Genomic DNA, 15127 nt, shown 5'->3' with positions numbered 1-15127 from the left:
TTCACCTCGCTGTCAGATATTTTAAGTCTCGAATTTCGTTTACATCGTTGTTTGATTGCTTTTATTTTATGGTCATTTTCAAGTGTCATCAATCCAAAGAAGTCTCAAGCTGTCTTGCACAGAAGCCCTGCCCGAAGAAATCCTGGGTCTGACTCTTCATCAACTGAAGACTCCAACCAGGCATATGCAATAGGTCAGACACAGTACACATCAAAGAGGAGCTAATTTTATTTATATATGCACTGTAACATTTTGCATGAGCAGGAAATTTGTTTTGTAACACACCGTTCATACTTTAGTGTTGCTGTGTATTTCTACCCCAAATGGGTTTCCTCCTGAATATTTATATCATAACGTAACTTGCATTGATTTGTTTGGGAGTTATAGGTCTCATTGGGACTAGTTCTGAGGGGCACGAAGCCTACGCAGTCTGGAAAGGTTGTACCTGAGTACAACTCCATACCCTTTGTGGAGGTTTTGCTAGTGCTATTTGAGAGATTTTACACTAATTTGTCAAGGAGTTGATCACCAAGATGTGGCATTAGAAATAAACACACAGGATTTTTTTAAAACACATAGTTGGTACTGAAGCAAGAAATAGTAAGACATTGGTAGATTAGATCAAGTGGGATTACAGTAAAGATTAAAATAGGTTCACAGTAAACATACCAAATGCAATGAGTAAGATAAGTTTTGAGCAGGCACACAAGCACATGAAAACATAATGACCTGGTAACAATGAAAACTTAGTTTATCAATGTGTCAGACCAGATACTAAATATTCCTGGATAAAAGGTGTCTAGGAAGGAAGGATAGAAATAAGGAAGGATGGCAACATTGATAAAAGAGAATATGGCAGCACTGGAGAGAGACGATAGCTTGGATAGGTCAAGCACAGAATCTACTTGGTTAGAATCAAGAAATGATAGAGGCACTATTGAGGCTACTCACTAGTGAGAAAGATATGAAGGAGCAAATTAGGAGTGAAATTACAGGAAAGTGCAAGAGCCAAAGAATGATGATAAAGATAATGCATGGCTTGGAAAGGATGGGCGCTAGGAAATTGTTTCCATTAGGCGAGGAGACTAGGACCCGTGGACACAGCCTTAGAATTAGAGGGGTCAATTCAGAACAGAAATGCGGAGACATTTCTTCAGCCAGAGAGTGGTGGGCCTGTGGAATTCATTGCCGCAGAGTACAGTGGAGGCTGGGACGCTAAATGTCTTCAAGGCAGAGATTGATAAATTCTTGGTGTCACAAGGAATTAAGGGGTACGGGGCGAATGCGGGTAAGTGGAGTTGAAATGCCCATCAGCCATGATTGAATGGCGGAGTGGACTCGATGGGCCGAATGGCCTTACTTCCACTCCTATCTCTTTAAAAAAAAACATCCTCAACTATCCTAATTTATTCTCTAATAGTAGGAATGTAAGGAGCACTGAAGAGTTTCTGAAATGTGTTTAGCAGAGTTTCTTGATCGTTATGTTTGATCCAAGCTTTATTGTCATGTGTACTCAACTACAGGAGTACAGTGAAAACTGTACAGTGCCACCTTTCATGATGCCATCTTAGGTACAAAGTACCGAGGTACAAAATGTAGGTACCAAGTGCAGAGGAACCTCTGTTATCCGAAGGACACAGGCGGGGAGTATTTCATTCGGTTAACGAATTCCGGATAATCGAATGTCGGGTAACATAGTTTAGCCAAACATAGGGACCTTGCGATCTTGCCGGATATTCCGATCTTCGAATAATCGAATGCCGGCTAATCGAGGTTCCTCTGTAGTCCGATAAAGAAACTAAGTTAAAAGTGAAGCATTACAGTTGTTCTTAGTATAAGTAGAAAAATAAAGAAATGAACTTAAATGTTAACATTATAGTCCTTCCTAGTGTTAAGTGGAAAGGTATCAGTTCATCAAGGCTCTGTGAAGAAAATCAGTTATCAGGAAAACTATGGGAGGAGTTTCTAGGAATAATTCAGAAGACAGCAAAAATACATCCTTCGGAAAAGGCAGCACTGTAGAGGGAGGATGAGGCAACCATGGCTGACTAGGGAAGTTGGGGGCAGCATAAAAGCAAAAGAGAAAGCCTATAATGTGGCAAAGGGCAATGGGAAGCTTACAAAGACCAACCGAAGACAATGAAGAAAGAAATAAGGAGGGAGAAGATTAAATATGAGCGTAAGTTAGCCAGTAAGACTGTAAGCGTTTCTTTAGATAAAGGGCAAAGAGAGGCAGAAGTAGACAGTGGACCACTGGAAAATGACACTGGAGAGATAATAGTGGGGAACAAGGAAATGGCTGAATAATTACTTGGTGTCAGTCTTCACAGTGGAAGGTACAAGTAATATTCTAAAAATTCAAGAGAGTTGGGGGTAGAGTTGAGTATGGTAGCCATCACCAAGGAGAAGGTGCTAGGAAAACTGAATGGCCTGAAGGTGCATAAATCACCTGGACCAGATGGAATACACCCCAGAATTCTAAAGGAGATAGCTAAAGAAAAAAATGGAGGTGTTAGTGGTGATCTTTTGGGAGTCGCTGGAGTCAGAAGCTCCCAGAGGACTGGAAAATTGCTAATGTGACATTCCTGTTTAAAAAGGGAGTAAGGCTAAAGATGGAAAATTACAGGCTGATTAGCCTAACCTCGGTCATAGAGAAGATTTTGAAGTCCATTGTGAAGGATGAGATTTCTGAATACTTGGAGGTGTGTGATAAAATAGGGTAAAGTCAGCATGGTTCCATCCAAGGGGAGGTCATGCCTGACAAATCTGCTAGAATTTTTGAGGAAGTAATGAGCAGGTTAGAGCAGGAGAGCCATTGGATGTTATCTAACTGGACTTCAAGAAGGCCTTTGACAAGGTGCTGTCCAGGAGGCTGCTGAGTAAGATAAAGGTCCATGGTGTTAGAGGCAAGGTACTAGCATGGATCGAATCTTGGCTGTCTGGCAGACAGCAGAGAGTGGGGATAAAAGGGTCCTTCTTAGGATGGCAGCCAGTGACAACTGATGTTCCGCAAGGGTCGGTGTTGGGACTGCAACTTTTCACTTTATGCATTAACGAACTAGATGAAGGAACTGAGGGCATTCTGGCTAAGTTTGCAGACGATACAAAGGTAGATAGAGGGACAGGTAGCATTGAGGAGGTGGGGAGGCAGCAGAAGGATTTGGATAGGTTAGGACAATGGGCAACGAAGTGGCAGATGGAGAACAATGTGGAAAAGTAGGAGGTCATGCACTTTAAGAAGAATAGAGGCATGGGCTATTTTCTAAATGGGGAGAAAAGTCAGAAGTCTGAAGTGCAAAGAGACTTGGGAGTTCTAATCCAGGATTCCCTCAAGGTAAACTTGCAGGTTGAGTCAGTAGTTAGGAAGGCAAATGCCATGATGGCATTTAATATGAGGACTGAATATAAAAGCAGGGATGTACTTCTGAGGATCTATAAGGTTCTGGTCAGACCACATTTGAAGTATTGTGTACAGTTTTGGGCTCCATATCTCAGGAAGGATGTACTGGCCCTGGAGCGTGTTCAAAAGAGGTTCATGAGAATGGACACAGGAGTGAAAAGCTTAACATGCAAGGAACATTGGAGGTCTCTGGGTTTATACTGAATGGAATTTAGAAGGATGAGGGGGAAATCTATTTGAAACTGACAGAATACTGAAGGAAGTAGGAGAAAGTAAAGACTGCAGATGCTGGAGATCAGAGCTGAAAAATGTGTTGCTGGAAAAGCGCAGCAGGTCAGGCAGCATCCAAGGAACAGGAGAATCGACGTTTCGGGCATAAGCCCTTCTTCAGGAATGAGGAAGGTGTGCCAAGCAGGCTAAGATAAAAGGTAGGGAGGACGGACTTGGGGGAGGGGCGTTGGGAATTTGATAGGTGGAAGGAGATTAAGATGGGGGTGGAGGTTGCAGGTCAAGAAGGCGGTGCTGAGTCTGAGGGTTGGGACTGTATCGGCGCTACCTCGTGCTCCCACGAGGAGGTTGAACAGTTCATCCATTTTACTAACACCTTCCACTCTGACCTCAAATTTACCTGGACCGTCTCAGACTCCTCCCCTTCCTAGACTTCTCCATTTCTATCTCGTGCGACCGACTCAATACGGACATTTACTATAAACCGACCGACTCCCACAGCTACCTAGATTACACCTCCTCCCACCCTGCCCCCTGTGAAAACGTCATCCCATATTCCCAATTCCTTCGCCTCCGCCGCATCTGTTCCCAGGAGGACCAATTCCAATACCGAACAACCCAGATGGCCTCCTTCTTCAAAGACCGCAATTTCCCCTCAGACATGGTTGACGATGCTCTCCACCGCATCTCCTCCACTTCCTGCTCCTCCACCCTTGAACCCCGCCCCCTCCAATCGCCACCAGGACAGAACCCCACTGGTCCTCACCTACCACCCCACCAACCTCCAGATACATCGTATCATCATTCGTCATTTCCGCCACCTCCAAACAGACCCCACCACCAGGGATATATTTCCCTCCCCTCCCCTATCAGCGTTCCGGAAAGACCACTCCCTCCGCGACTCCCTCGTCAGGTCCACACCCCCCACCAACCCAACCTCCACTCCCGGCACCTTCCCCTGCAACCGCAAAAAATGCAACACTTGCGCTCACACCTCCCCCCTCACTTCCCTGCAAGGCCCCAAGGGATCCTTCCATATCCGTCACAAATTCACCTGCACCTCCACACACATCATTTACTGCATCCGTTGCACCCGATGTGGCCTCCTCTACATTGGGGAGACAAGCCGCCTACTTGCGGAATGTTTCAGGGAACACCTCTGGGACACCCGCACCAACCAACCCAACCGCCCCGTGGCTGAACACTTTAACTCCCCCTCCCACTCTGCCAAGGACATGCAGGTCCTTGGCCTCCTCCATCGCCAGACCATGGCAACACGATGCCTGGAGGAAGAGCGTCTCATCGTCCGCCTAGGAACCCTCCAACCACAAGGGATGAATGCAGATTTCTCCAGCTTCCTCATTTCCCCTCCCCCCACCTTATCTCAGTCCCAACCCTTGGACTCAGCACCGCCTTCTTGACCTGCAATCTTCTTCCCGACCTCTTTGCCCCCACCCCCTCTCCAGCCTATCACCCTCACCTTAACCTCCTTCCACCTATCACATTCCCAACGCCCCTCCCCCAAGTCCGTCCTCCCTACCTTTTATCTTAGCCTGCTTGGCACACCTTCCTCATTCCTGAAGAAGGGCTTATGCCCGAAACGTCGATTCTCCTGCTCCTTGGATGCTGCCTGACCTGCTGCACGTTTCCAGCTACACATTTTTCAGCTCAGAAAACTGAATGGCCTGGACAGAATAAATGTTGGGAAGAGATTTCCATTGATAGGAGAGGCTAGGACCCCAGGGCACGGCCTTAGAGTAAAGGGAAGACCTTTTTAGAATGGAGATAAGGAGAAACTTCTTCAGCCAGGGAGTCATGAAACTATGGAACTCATTGCCACAGACTGCTGTGAAGGCGAGGTCATTGTGTATATTTAAGACTGAGATAGGCTTTTGATTGTCAAGAATATCAAGGGTTATGGGGAGAAAATGGAGCTGAGAAATCTATCAGCCATGATTGAATGGCGGAGCAGACTCAATGGGCTGAATGACCTAATTTCTGTTCCTATGTCTTAAGGTCTTATGGTGCAGTGATCATAGTGTCCTAAGGTTTAGGTTGGTTATGGAAAAAGGACAAGGACCAACCGAGAATAAAAAAATCCTTAATTGGAGTTGGGCCAATTTCATTGAGGTCGAGAGTGGATCTGTCCCAGGTAAACTGGAATCAGAGAATGGGACGCTATACTGCCTTTTAGAAGGAGGGAGATATTTTGGTTTCAGCTGAACTGCACAATGGGATTTCTCAGAATATCCAACCAGCTTCAGAGGATTAAACTGTCTGATTAAATTATGTATACACATCGAGCTATGAGATGTACAGGACAGAAAGAAACCCTTCAGTCCAACTTTTCTATATTGACAAGATATCCTAAATTAATCTAGTCCCATTTGCCCATATCCCTCTAAATCCTTCCTATTCAAGTACCCATCCAGATGCCTTTTAAATGTTGTAATTGTACCAGCCTCCACCATTTCCTCTGGCAACTCATTCTATACATGCATCACCCTGTGTGTGAAAAATTTGCCCCTTAGGTCCTTTTTAAGTCTTTCCCCTCTCACCCTAAACCCATGCCTTCTAGTTTTTGACTTCCTTGGCCTGGAGAAAAGGTCTTATGTATTCACCCTATCCATGCCCCTCATGATTTTCTAAACTTCAAGAAAGTCACCCCTCAGCCTCCACCGCTTCAGGGAAAATAGTTCCAGCCTATTTGGCCTCTCCCTTTGGCTCAAACCTTCCTCTTTCCTCTAGTAGGGAGACCAGAATTGAGTGCAGTATTCCAAAAGTGGCTGAACCAATGTCTTGTACAGCCACAACATACCCTCCCAACTCCTATACTCAATGCTCTGACCAATAAAGGCAAGTGTACCAAACACCACCCTGTCTACCTATGTCTCCGCCTTTAAGGATCTGTGAACCTGCACTCCCAAGGTCTCTTTGCTCGTGTTGGATCAGTTTCTCCATATGTATGTGTGGTGTTGGAAAAGCACAGCAAGTCAGGCAGCATCCAAGGAGCAGGTGAGTCGGTGTTTCAGGCAAAAGCCCTTCATCATTCCTGACAAAGGGTTTTACCTGAAATGTCGATTCTCCTGCTTTGCGGATGCCACCTAACCTGCTGTGCTTTTCCAGCACTACAAACTCAACTCTAATCTCCAGCATCTGCCGTTCTCACTTTCGCCTTCTCCTTATCTATCTCGGGGTCACATTTCTGTAATGTACTTGACCTGTTAAAATCATGCATTCTCCTCAGCATTTTAGAGATGTGGATCACTGAATCAATAACGCTGCCTGGGACTGAGGCCCAAGGAGTCATTGAATTCCTACAGTATAGAAAGAGGCCATTTGGTTCAATGAGTCTGCACCCAACCTTTTGAAGAGCATCCCACCCAGGCCCACCCACACCTGCAAACCCACATGACTAATTCACCTAACCTGCATATCTTTGGGAGGAAACTGGAGAACCCAGTTGAAACCTACACAGGCATTGGGAGGACATGCAATCTCCACACAGACAATCACCCAAGGTTGGAATGGAACCCAGGTTCTTGGCACTGTGAGGCAGCAATGCTGACCACTGTGCCACCATGTCATTCACCTGTAAAGAATATGGAATGAGCAATAGGGATATGGACTCTATGATTTGCTGTCTACTAATTTAACCAGACATCATATCTTTTCTCAGTCATCAAAGAGAACAGCAAAATTGCATTTCTAGCCTGGAAAGCTTATAGTTCTCACCATGAAACTGATGAGCATAAAGTTTGCAGGTTGCCTACACCACCTTGACAGCAGCCAGGGGCAATCACAGATCCTGGTCCCGGCACTCAGTAATGGAAAATGGGACCTTTTACTATCCAGTTTTAGATCTGAAATTTATTTTAATTTGAATTCCCAGGCAGCTTTCAATCATGCGAGACAATTTGCTCCAGTTACCAGAAAATGCAACAGCTTTCAGAGATGATGACAAAGCCTTGAAGATGGTATAATGTTTCCTTTACACTACACTAAGGATTAATGGATTTCAGTTATGGATGGTGACTAATAGAACTGGTATTGCTCTCCCTATAGCAGAGATGCTTATGGGAATATTATGGAAAGTTTATAGTTGTATGTAAAATTATGGAAGGTTTTGACAAAGTCAATCATGTATTTATTCATTGGTGAGACAGGGCCGGGAACATGTTATAAAGGGAAGAAATGTTTGCTTGGGAAGATGGTGTGCTATGTTGGAAACAAGTTGAAGAGTAATGTTCGAAAGGGCTTTGGATCAATACTTCAGAAGGTCAAAATTTTGCAAGGCAGTGGGAATAGGGAAGCAGAATGAGACTAATTGGCTTGCTTTCTCAAAGAGCTGACACAGATGCAATGGTACATGACGTGTAGTAATAAGGCTTCATAATTCTTTGAGTAACAAGTTACTCAGCAAAAAATAGTAGAATACAAATTTATACACTTTGAAGGTGAATTCGGTAAAAAAATTCCAGTTGTAAGTGAGGGTTTTATAGCTGCCTTAGGCTGAAATAATTTTTTTGACATATTACTAAAATGTTTGGTGTACAACCAAATGCTTAGACAGTTAACGTCCACAGCTATCAAAGGCTGTGGAACTTCTGCAGTTATTTTATTGCGTTAACAGAAAAAAGGTGATTGTAATGAAATTCACATGTTGGATAGCAACCTGGTTTCTCAGTTGAGTTAATTCTGATGGTTCCACATTTGGTGGTTAATGACTGGTAATTTCATGATTATCCACTGATCATCAGTTGTGGTTTAAGTAAAAGTAACACTATGTATCACACAAAGCTTTCACTATTTGAAATGACTACTTATTATTTAAGGTTTCCACTGCATTTGATTGTCTCTATTTTACTTGAAAGCACTTATAGCACAAGGCTTTTGAGTAAAGTTCCTTGTTCTAACGTTGATCTCTTGATATGTCATTGTTTAACTTTTGTAATCAGTGTTATCATATTGTGTGTCTCAAAATAATAGCACTTACAATAATTAATAATAAATCTCTTGACTTTTCAGTTGCCTCAATGGAACAATCCCTGTAATGGAGGGATTGTCTTATGAGCAAAGGCTAGACACATTGAGACTCTATTCAGTGGAGTTTAGAAGAATGAGAGGTGACCTCAATTCAACATGTAGGATTCTTTCGGGGCTTGATAGAGTAAATACTGAGAGGTTTTTTCCCTTAGGGGAGTATCTAGGTCCAGAGGGCATAGTCTCAGAATGAAAGTGTGCCAGTTTAAGATTAAGTTAAGGAATTTCTTTTCTGAGGGTTGAGTCTCTGGAATACCTTTCTGCAGAGATCTATAGAGGCAGGTGCTTGAGTACACTTATAGATAAGTAGAGTGAGATTATTGATCAGTAGGGGAATCAAGGGAAAGTGCAGAATAGTGGATGTGAGGAATGTCGAATCAGATATGATTCTTTTGAATGGCAGTGCTGAATAGCCTACTCCAATTCCTATTTCTCATGGTCTGTTTTGCCAAGCTAATTATATGGCACATTAATCTCTGATCAGAGTGCTCTTTTTGCTTAGAATGCATATACAATGCAATAGTAGTAGAAATGGGAAGCGATTTACTTTGCACTGTTGCTGCATTTTTGCTGTAAAGGCAGCTGCAGCCTGAACTGATCTGCCGACAGAGAGAAGTTCAACCACCTGGAAAGGGGAATTGCACTATGCTTTCAAATTAGCATGTTATTCACTTTACTGAAACCAGTGGGAAGCTCACCAACCGGGAGTGCATGACAGTAGTTTAACCCCTTCTGCGCCTATTCAGTGTAGGGATTGTGTTAGCATTTAAATTTTTTTTTGGTTAAATTCAAAATCTGAATTTATACAACTGCATAAGGTGTTCTGAGAAATTGGTCACAAATCAAGAGTACTTATTTTGCTATTGAAATCATATGAATTCTATTTTTCAGCTTTTATGTATTTTTTTATTACTGTATGCTTTGTTATCAGGGATTAGCATGCACAGTTCTGGGATCCCATCAACCCCTGCTACCTTGACAGCCAATGGTAGGCAGCTGAACGAACTGAGTTTGCAATGTACAAGTGCCTTCACTGTTTAAAGCCTTGGTGTGACTGTACAACATCAGCTTCTCAAACTTCTGTATTTCTACTTCTATTGCTCTCTCTGTTTTTCTCACTTTTCCTGCCGCCTAACAGAAACTTCTTGCAGGTAATGTTTTAGTCTTTTTATTTTTCTTTCACTGATTTTGATTTAGCTATTAAAGTTTGCTTTCACAATTTATATTAAAATAATCAGTCTGTCTCCCGGTGAATTTAAGCATGGAAAATGGTAGAGGGTATTTTCAAAATCATCTCTTTTTACCCAAAGATCTCATTTTATATTAATAGTTCATATTAATATTAATCTACCTCCTTCCTATAACCAGAAAAACATGTAAAATTCATCTGAGGTTACTGCTTTTTGTTGACCCACCAGAACATTTTGCAAGATATTTTTCTCCCACAAGCACATTGAGGAATTACATGCCGTTTCCAATTAACTGTGTGAAATGGGAAAAGTAAGTGCTTACTGAGCCAGAAGATATTCTAACATAATTGCTTTGTCAAGTGGGTTGGAAAAAGGAGGGAGAGGAGAAATTCATATCTTAAAATTATTGCATTTCTTTTTTACTTATGTATTGGTACAGCATATATAAATAATGACCTGGAATATATTGCAAATTGATGAAAATATTTTGAAAGCATGATTGAATTTTGAAGTATTGCTGATTTTGTTTTTCAATTAATAGATTTGTTCTTGAAACTTTTAAATTGTGTTAATGTTGAACTAAATTGCAAATTAAACTAAACTAAAACTTGGATCCAATATGCTTAATAATTTTACAGAGAAGTTTCTGAGAGAATGAATTTCTGTACTGAAATTGTATTTTCCCATATATGAATTAATTGTGACTCACCATTCATTGAGAAAACCAAACTCTCCTCCGTTCATGTCTGATTTTGAGGCCACTAATAGTGTTCTGACCATCAAATGCACCACTGATATTTTTCTGTGATCTCCTTATAAAATGAAATGTGTCTCTTCAAGTATCTAATTTGTAGAGAGATCATTCCCCTTTTAAGGTCAATAATTTATTCCATCACTAACCTTCAGAAGATAGTTTCTGTCACTTCTTCTTTTTCTCTTCTTGCTTCTTCTCCAGATCCCGGTACATTTTCTTTTTCAAATTAAGCAACCTGACAGGAAATCTGTTCCAGGATCTATAGTGGCATCAGATATAAAGTTGCTGTTGGCAGATATGCAATGATGGAATGATTATCTTGCATTTTCTGTCCTTTCCTCTGGAGAGACTGTGTTGTGCTTGATGCTAACTCCAAATGGCTCAACGAAGATCAGGAGCTTGTCTCATCTAAATTTACTCTCTCATGCTTAGAATACAGTTTTTTTTTCCAAAGCCATAGTATTCAGGTTTGGATATAATCCATGTTTATTAAAATCCTTACTTAACTTGGATGTTTTTGGACTGTGATACATCATTTTCCACACAGCTGTTAAAATTGACTTGTATAATTATAGGATCCAAACTTGTAATTTGGTTCTAGTCACTTCTATGGAATAAATTTGCTTATGATTAGGTGACACAAATGTGTTGTACGAAAGCTATGATTGTGTGATAGAAAGAAGACTTTTAATTTATTAGTCAGTAAATATTGAATTTAAATTAAAATAATTATTAATTAACTGTATACAACATACCAAAATACCTTTAGTTACTGATATTTAAATGCTTCATTTGGAGAACAAAGAAAAATGGGAGAAACCAAATTCACAAATGAACACTAATCATTAGTGTTTGTTCCTGGCAGTGAAATTTAAACTGGCTTATGATACTTTCTTGTTATATTATATGCAACAGTTTCAACAGAATAATTGGAGCTGCAACCCTTCTAATTATTCTATCAAATTGTTATGTGAACGAGTATTTCAATTCTGACCAAAAGTGTTTAAATCCCCTTAGTGCCCACTTTCTCAATTGCTAGCCCTAAATATATTCTAAAATGTTTTGACACACCACTATTCTGATGACCTTTGCACAGAAAACAGCTGCAGTTCTTAAGTAGCACATGTTTCTATTAAATGGACACTATCATAGAAGAATTAGAAAAGATTGGAAAATTATAGTAATTGTCAAGATGGTGCTAAAGCAAATTAAATTATTCATTAATGAAAACATAGTGAAAATATTTGTAATGAGTAGTTTTGTTTTTTTGAAATTTTTTTTATTGAAGTTTCTAATATATTCAACTTTTGAATGTGCTAACTTGGAGTCTTGATTTTTTTTTCTTTGAAAGATACCCTTCATCAGAAATTTAGTGCCTTGCCCTCACCTGAGAGAGAGCTTAGATGTATAAGACTGAAGAAGGATGTAAAACATGGCTTGGGTATGTTGACTCAGTATATTTGTTCAATTTATCTACGGAAGCCTCAGATTGATAGAGCAGTTGATATGACTAATGTCTACACAGTTTGACAGTGAAGATCAAGGGAAAATACGTACTGCAATTGTTTTTGTGGATAGTAAATGTCAAGATCCTCTTGCTAGTGGGGGAAACCTAAACTGGAAACTGTTGAAAAGTTTGTTTTTTTTTCCCCCTGCACAACCTAATGATAGAAACGCTATAAGAAGGCACATAATATGAAATAAAGAACTTAAATTGAAATGCTCAATGTCACAATGTGTTTCTTTTTTGTGTCCTCTATGTCAAAAGGTGACCACTTAACAATACCTTACTAATGTCATTAAAATATCCTATTAATATTATTTAATTACTATTTCAAATAGGTTTTCAAATTGTTGGTGGAGAAAAAACTGGCAAATTGGATTTAGGAATTTTTGTCACTACAATAATGCCAGGAGGGCCAGCAGAGTTGGATCACCGTTTAAATCCAGGTACTTCATACATCTGTACTGTAACTGATCCTTAGGGCAGGAGGAGGAGTTGAAATTTGTCAGCTCTTTTATCACATAGTCTGGCAAGATATGATCAGGAAGGTAGGCAGAGACTCTGCAAGCCATGAAAGAGGTGTAAGTACCCAGGCTAGTGGCATAGGAGGAGAGGTAAGAGCAGAGACTCCCAGTGTAACAGGTTTTAACATTCCAAGACCCTGAAGAGATCCAGTGGGCTACCCTTTGTCAGTCCAGGACAAAATTGTGACCTTGATTAGAAAGAAGGTTCTCTTTCAAATATTTAAATATGGTTCCCTACAAAGAAGCTGTTTATTTTTTTTCTGGGATAGGAAGAATGCACCTCTACTTGTCAGTCACTTTAGAACATAGAACAGTACAGCACAGAACAGGCCCTTCAGCCCACGATGTTGTGCCGACCACTGATCCTCATGTATGCACCCTCAAATTTCTGTGACCATATGCATGTCCAGTAGTCTCTTAAATGTCCCCAATGACCTTGCTTCCACAACTGCTGCTGGCAATGCATTCCATGCTCTCAACTCTCTGTGTAAAGAACCCACCTCTGACATCCCCTCTATACATTCCTCCAACCAGCTTAAAACTATGACCCCTCGTGTTAGTCATTTCTGCTCTGGGAAATAGTCTCTGGCTATCGACTCTATCTATGCCTCTCATTATCTTGTATACCTCAATTAGGTCCCATCTCCTCCTCTTCTCCAATGAAAAAAGTCCGAGCTCAGTCAACCTCTCTTCATAAGATAAGCCTTCTAGTCCAGGCAGCATCCTGCTAAACCTCCTCTGAACCCTCTCCAAAGCATCCACATCTTTCCTATAATAGGGTGACCAGAACTGGACGCAGTATTCCAAGTGTGGTCTAACCAAAGTTTTATAGAGCTGCAACAAGATCTCACCTGGACACCAAGATCCTTCTGTTCCTCCACACTGCCAACAATCCTATCCTTACTCCTGTACTCAGCTTTCAAATTCGACCTTCCAAAGTGCATCACCTCACATTTATCCAGGTTGAACTCCATCTGCCACCTCTCAGCCCATCTCTGCATCCTATCAATGTCCCATTGTGGCCTACAGCAGCCCTCTATACTGTCAATGACACCTCCAATCATTGTGTCATCTGCAAACTTGCTGACCCATCCTTCAACCCCCTCATTCAAGTCATCAATAAAAATTACAAACAGTAGAGGCCCAAGGACCGAGCCCTGTGGAACACCACTCACCACAAACTTCCAGGCAGAATATTTTCCTTCTACTACCACTCACTGTCTTCTGTTGGCCAGCCAATTCTGTATCCAGACAGCTAAGTTCCCCTGTATCCCATTCCCCCGATCTTCTGAATGAGCCTACCATGGGGAGCCTTATCAAATGCCTTGCTGAAGTCCGTGTACACCACATCCACAGCTCGATCCTCATGAACGTTTCTAGTCACATCCTCAAAGAACTCGATAAGGTTTGTGAGGCATGACCTGCCCCTCACAAAGCCATGTTGACTGCATTTAATCAAGCCATGCTCTTCCAGATGGTCATAAATCCTATCCCTCAGAATCCTTTCTAACACCTTGCAGACGACAGACGTGAGACTTACTAGTCTGTAATTGCCGGGGATTGCTCTATTTCCTTTCTTGAAGAGAGGAATTACATTTCCCTCTCTCCAGTCCTCAGGTACGACTCCAGTGGAGAGCGAGGATGCAAAGATCTTCGCAAATGGCGAAGCAATTGCATTTCTCGTTGCCCAAAGCAGCCAAGGACAAATCTGGTCCGGGCCTGTCAATCTTAATGTTTGACAAAACTTTCAGCACATCAGCTTCCTCTATCTCTATCCATTCCAGCATGCACACCTGCTCTTCAAAGGTTTCATTCACTACAAAGTTCGTTTCTTTAGTAAAGACAGAAGCAAAAAACTCATTTAGGGCTTCCCCTACCTCCTCAGACTCCACACACAAATACCCTATGCTATCCCTGATCGGCCCTACTCTTTCTTTGACTATTCTCTTATTCCTCACATAAGTGTAAAATGCCTTTGTGTTCTCCCTAATCCGTTCTGCCAAGCCTTTCTCGTGCCCCCTCCTGGCTCTTCTCAGACCATTTTTGAGCTCCTTCCTCGCCTGCCTGTAATCCTCTAGAGCTGAGCTTGACCCTAGCTTCCTCCACCTTATGTAAACTACCTTTTTCCTTTTGACGAGAAGCTCCACCGCTCTCGTCATCCAAGGTTCCTTTATCTTACCACTTCTTGCCTGTCTCAGAGGGACATATTTATTCATCACTTGCAACAACTGTTCCTTAAACAGTCTCCACATGTCTATAGTGCCTTTACCACAGAACAATTGCTCCCAATCCATGCTTCCTAACTCATGTCTAATTGCATCATAGTTTCCTCTTCCCCAATTAAATATCCCATTTTGCCTAATCATCTCCTTTTCCATAGCTATGTAGAATGTGAAGCAGTTGTGGTCACTATCACCAAAATTAATTGCAGCCCAGTTAATAGACTCTGTGTCAAATAATGACCAACATGTGCACTTGATGCTT

The 15127-nt window shown here is 41.6% G+C and overlaps 1 protein-coding gene across 5 annotated transcripts in view; it reads left to right on the top strand.

Annotated features, from left to right (window-relative positions):
- Nucleotides 1-15127, top strand: part of ptpn13 (protein tyrosine phosphatase non-receptor type 13) — a 254936-nt gene that overhangs the window by 126474 nt on the left and 113335 nt on the right. For 3 of the 5 annotated variants that reach the window (XM_060825971.1, XM_060825992.1, XM_060825963.1), the window contains exons 19-22: nucleotides 84-193; nucleotides 9603-9659; nucleotides 11967-12056; nucleotides 12458-12565. In XM_060825971.1, coding sequence (XP_060681954.1) covers nucleotides 84-193; nucleotides 9603-9659; nucleotides 11967-12056; nucleotides 12458-12565 — 365 coding nt within the window. The remainder of the gene's footprint in view (nucleotides 1-83; nucleotides 194-9602; nucleotides 9660-11966; nucleotides 12057-12457; nucleotides 12566-15127) is intronic. The other 2 variants (XM_060825999.1, XM_060825982.1) reach the window with 1 other exon arrangement.

This window comes from Hemiscyllium ocellatum, chromosome 1 (genome assembly GCF_020745735.1).
Source record: "Hemiscyllium ocellatum isolate sHemOce1 chromosome 1, sHemOce1.pat.X.cur, whole genome shotgun sequence".
Classification (NCBI taxonomy): Eukaryota; Metazoa; Chordata; class Chondrichthyes; order Orectolobiformes; family Hemiscylliidae; genus Hemiscyllium; species Hemiscyllium ocellatum.
Note: the sequence above shows the minus strand (reverse complement) of the source record. Positions and strands in the feature narration are given on the sequence as shown.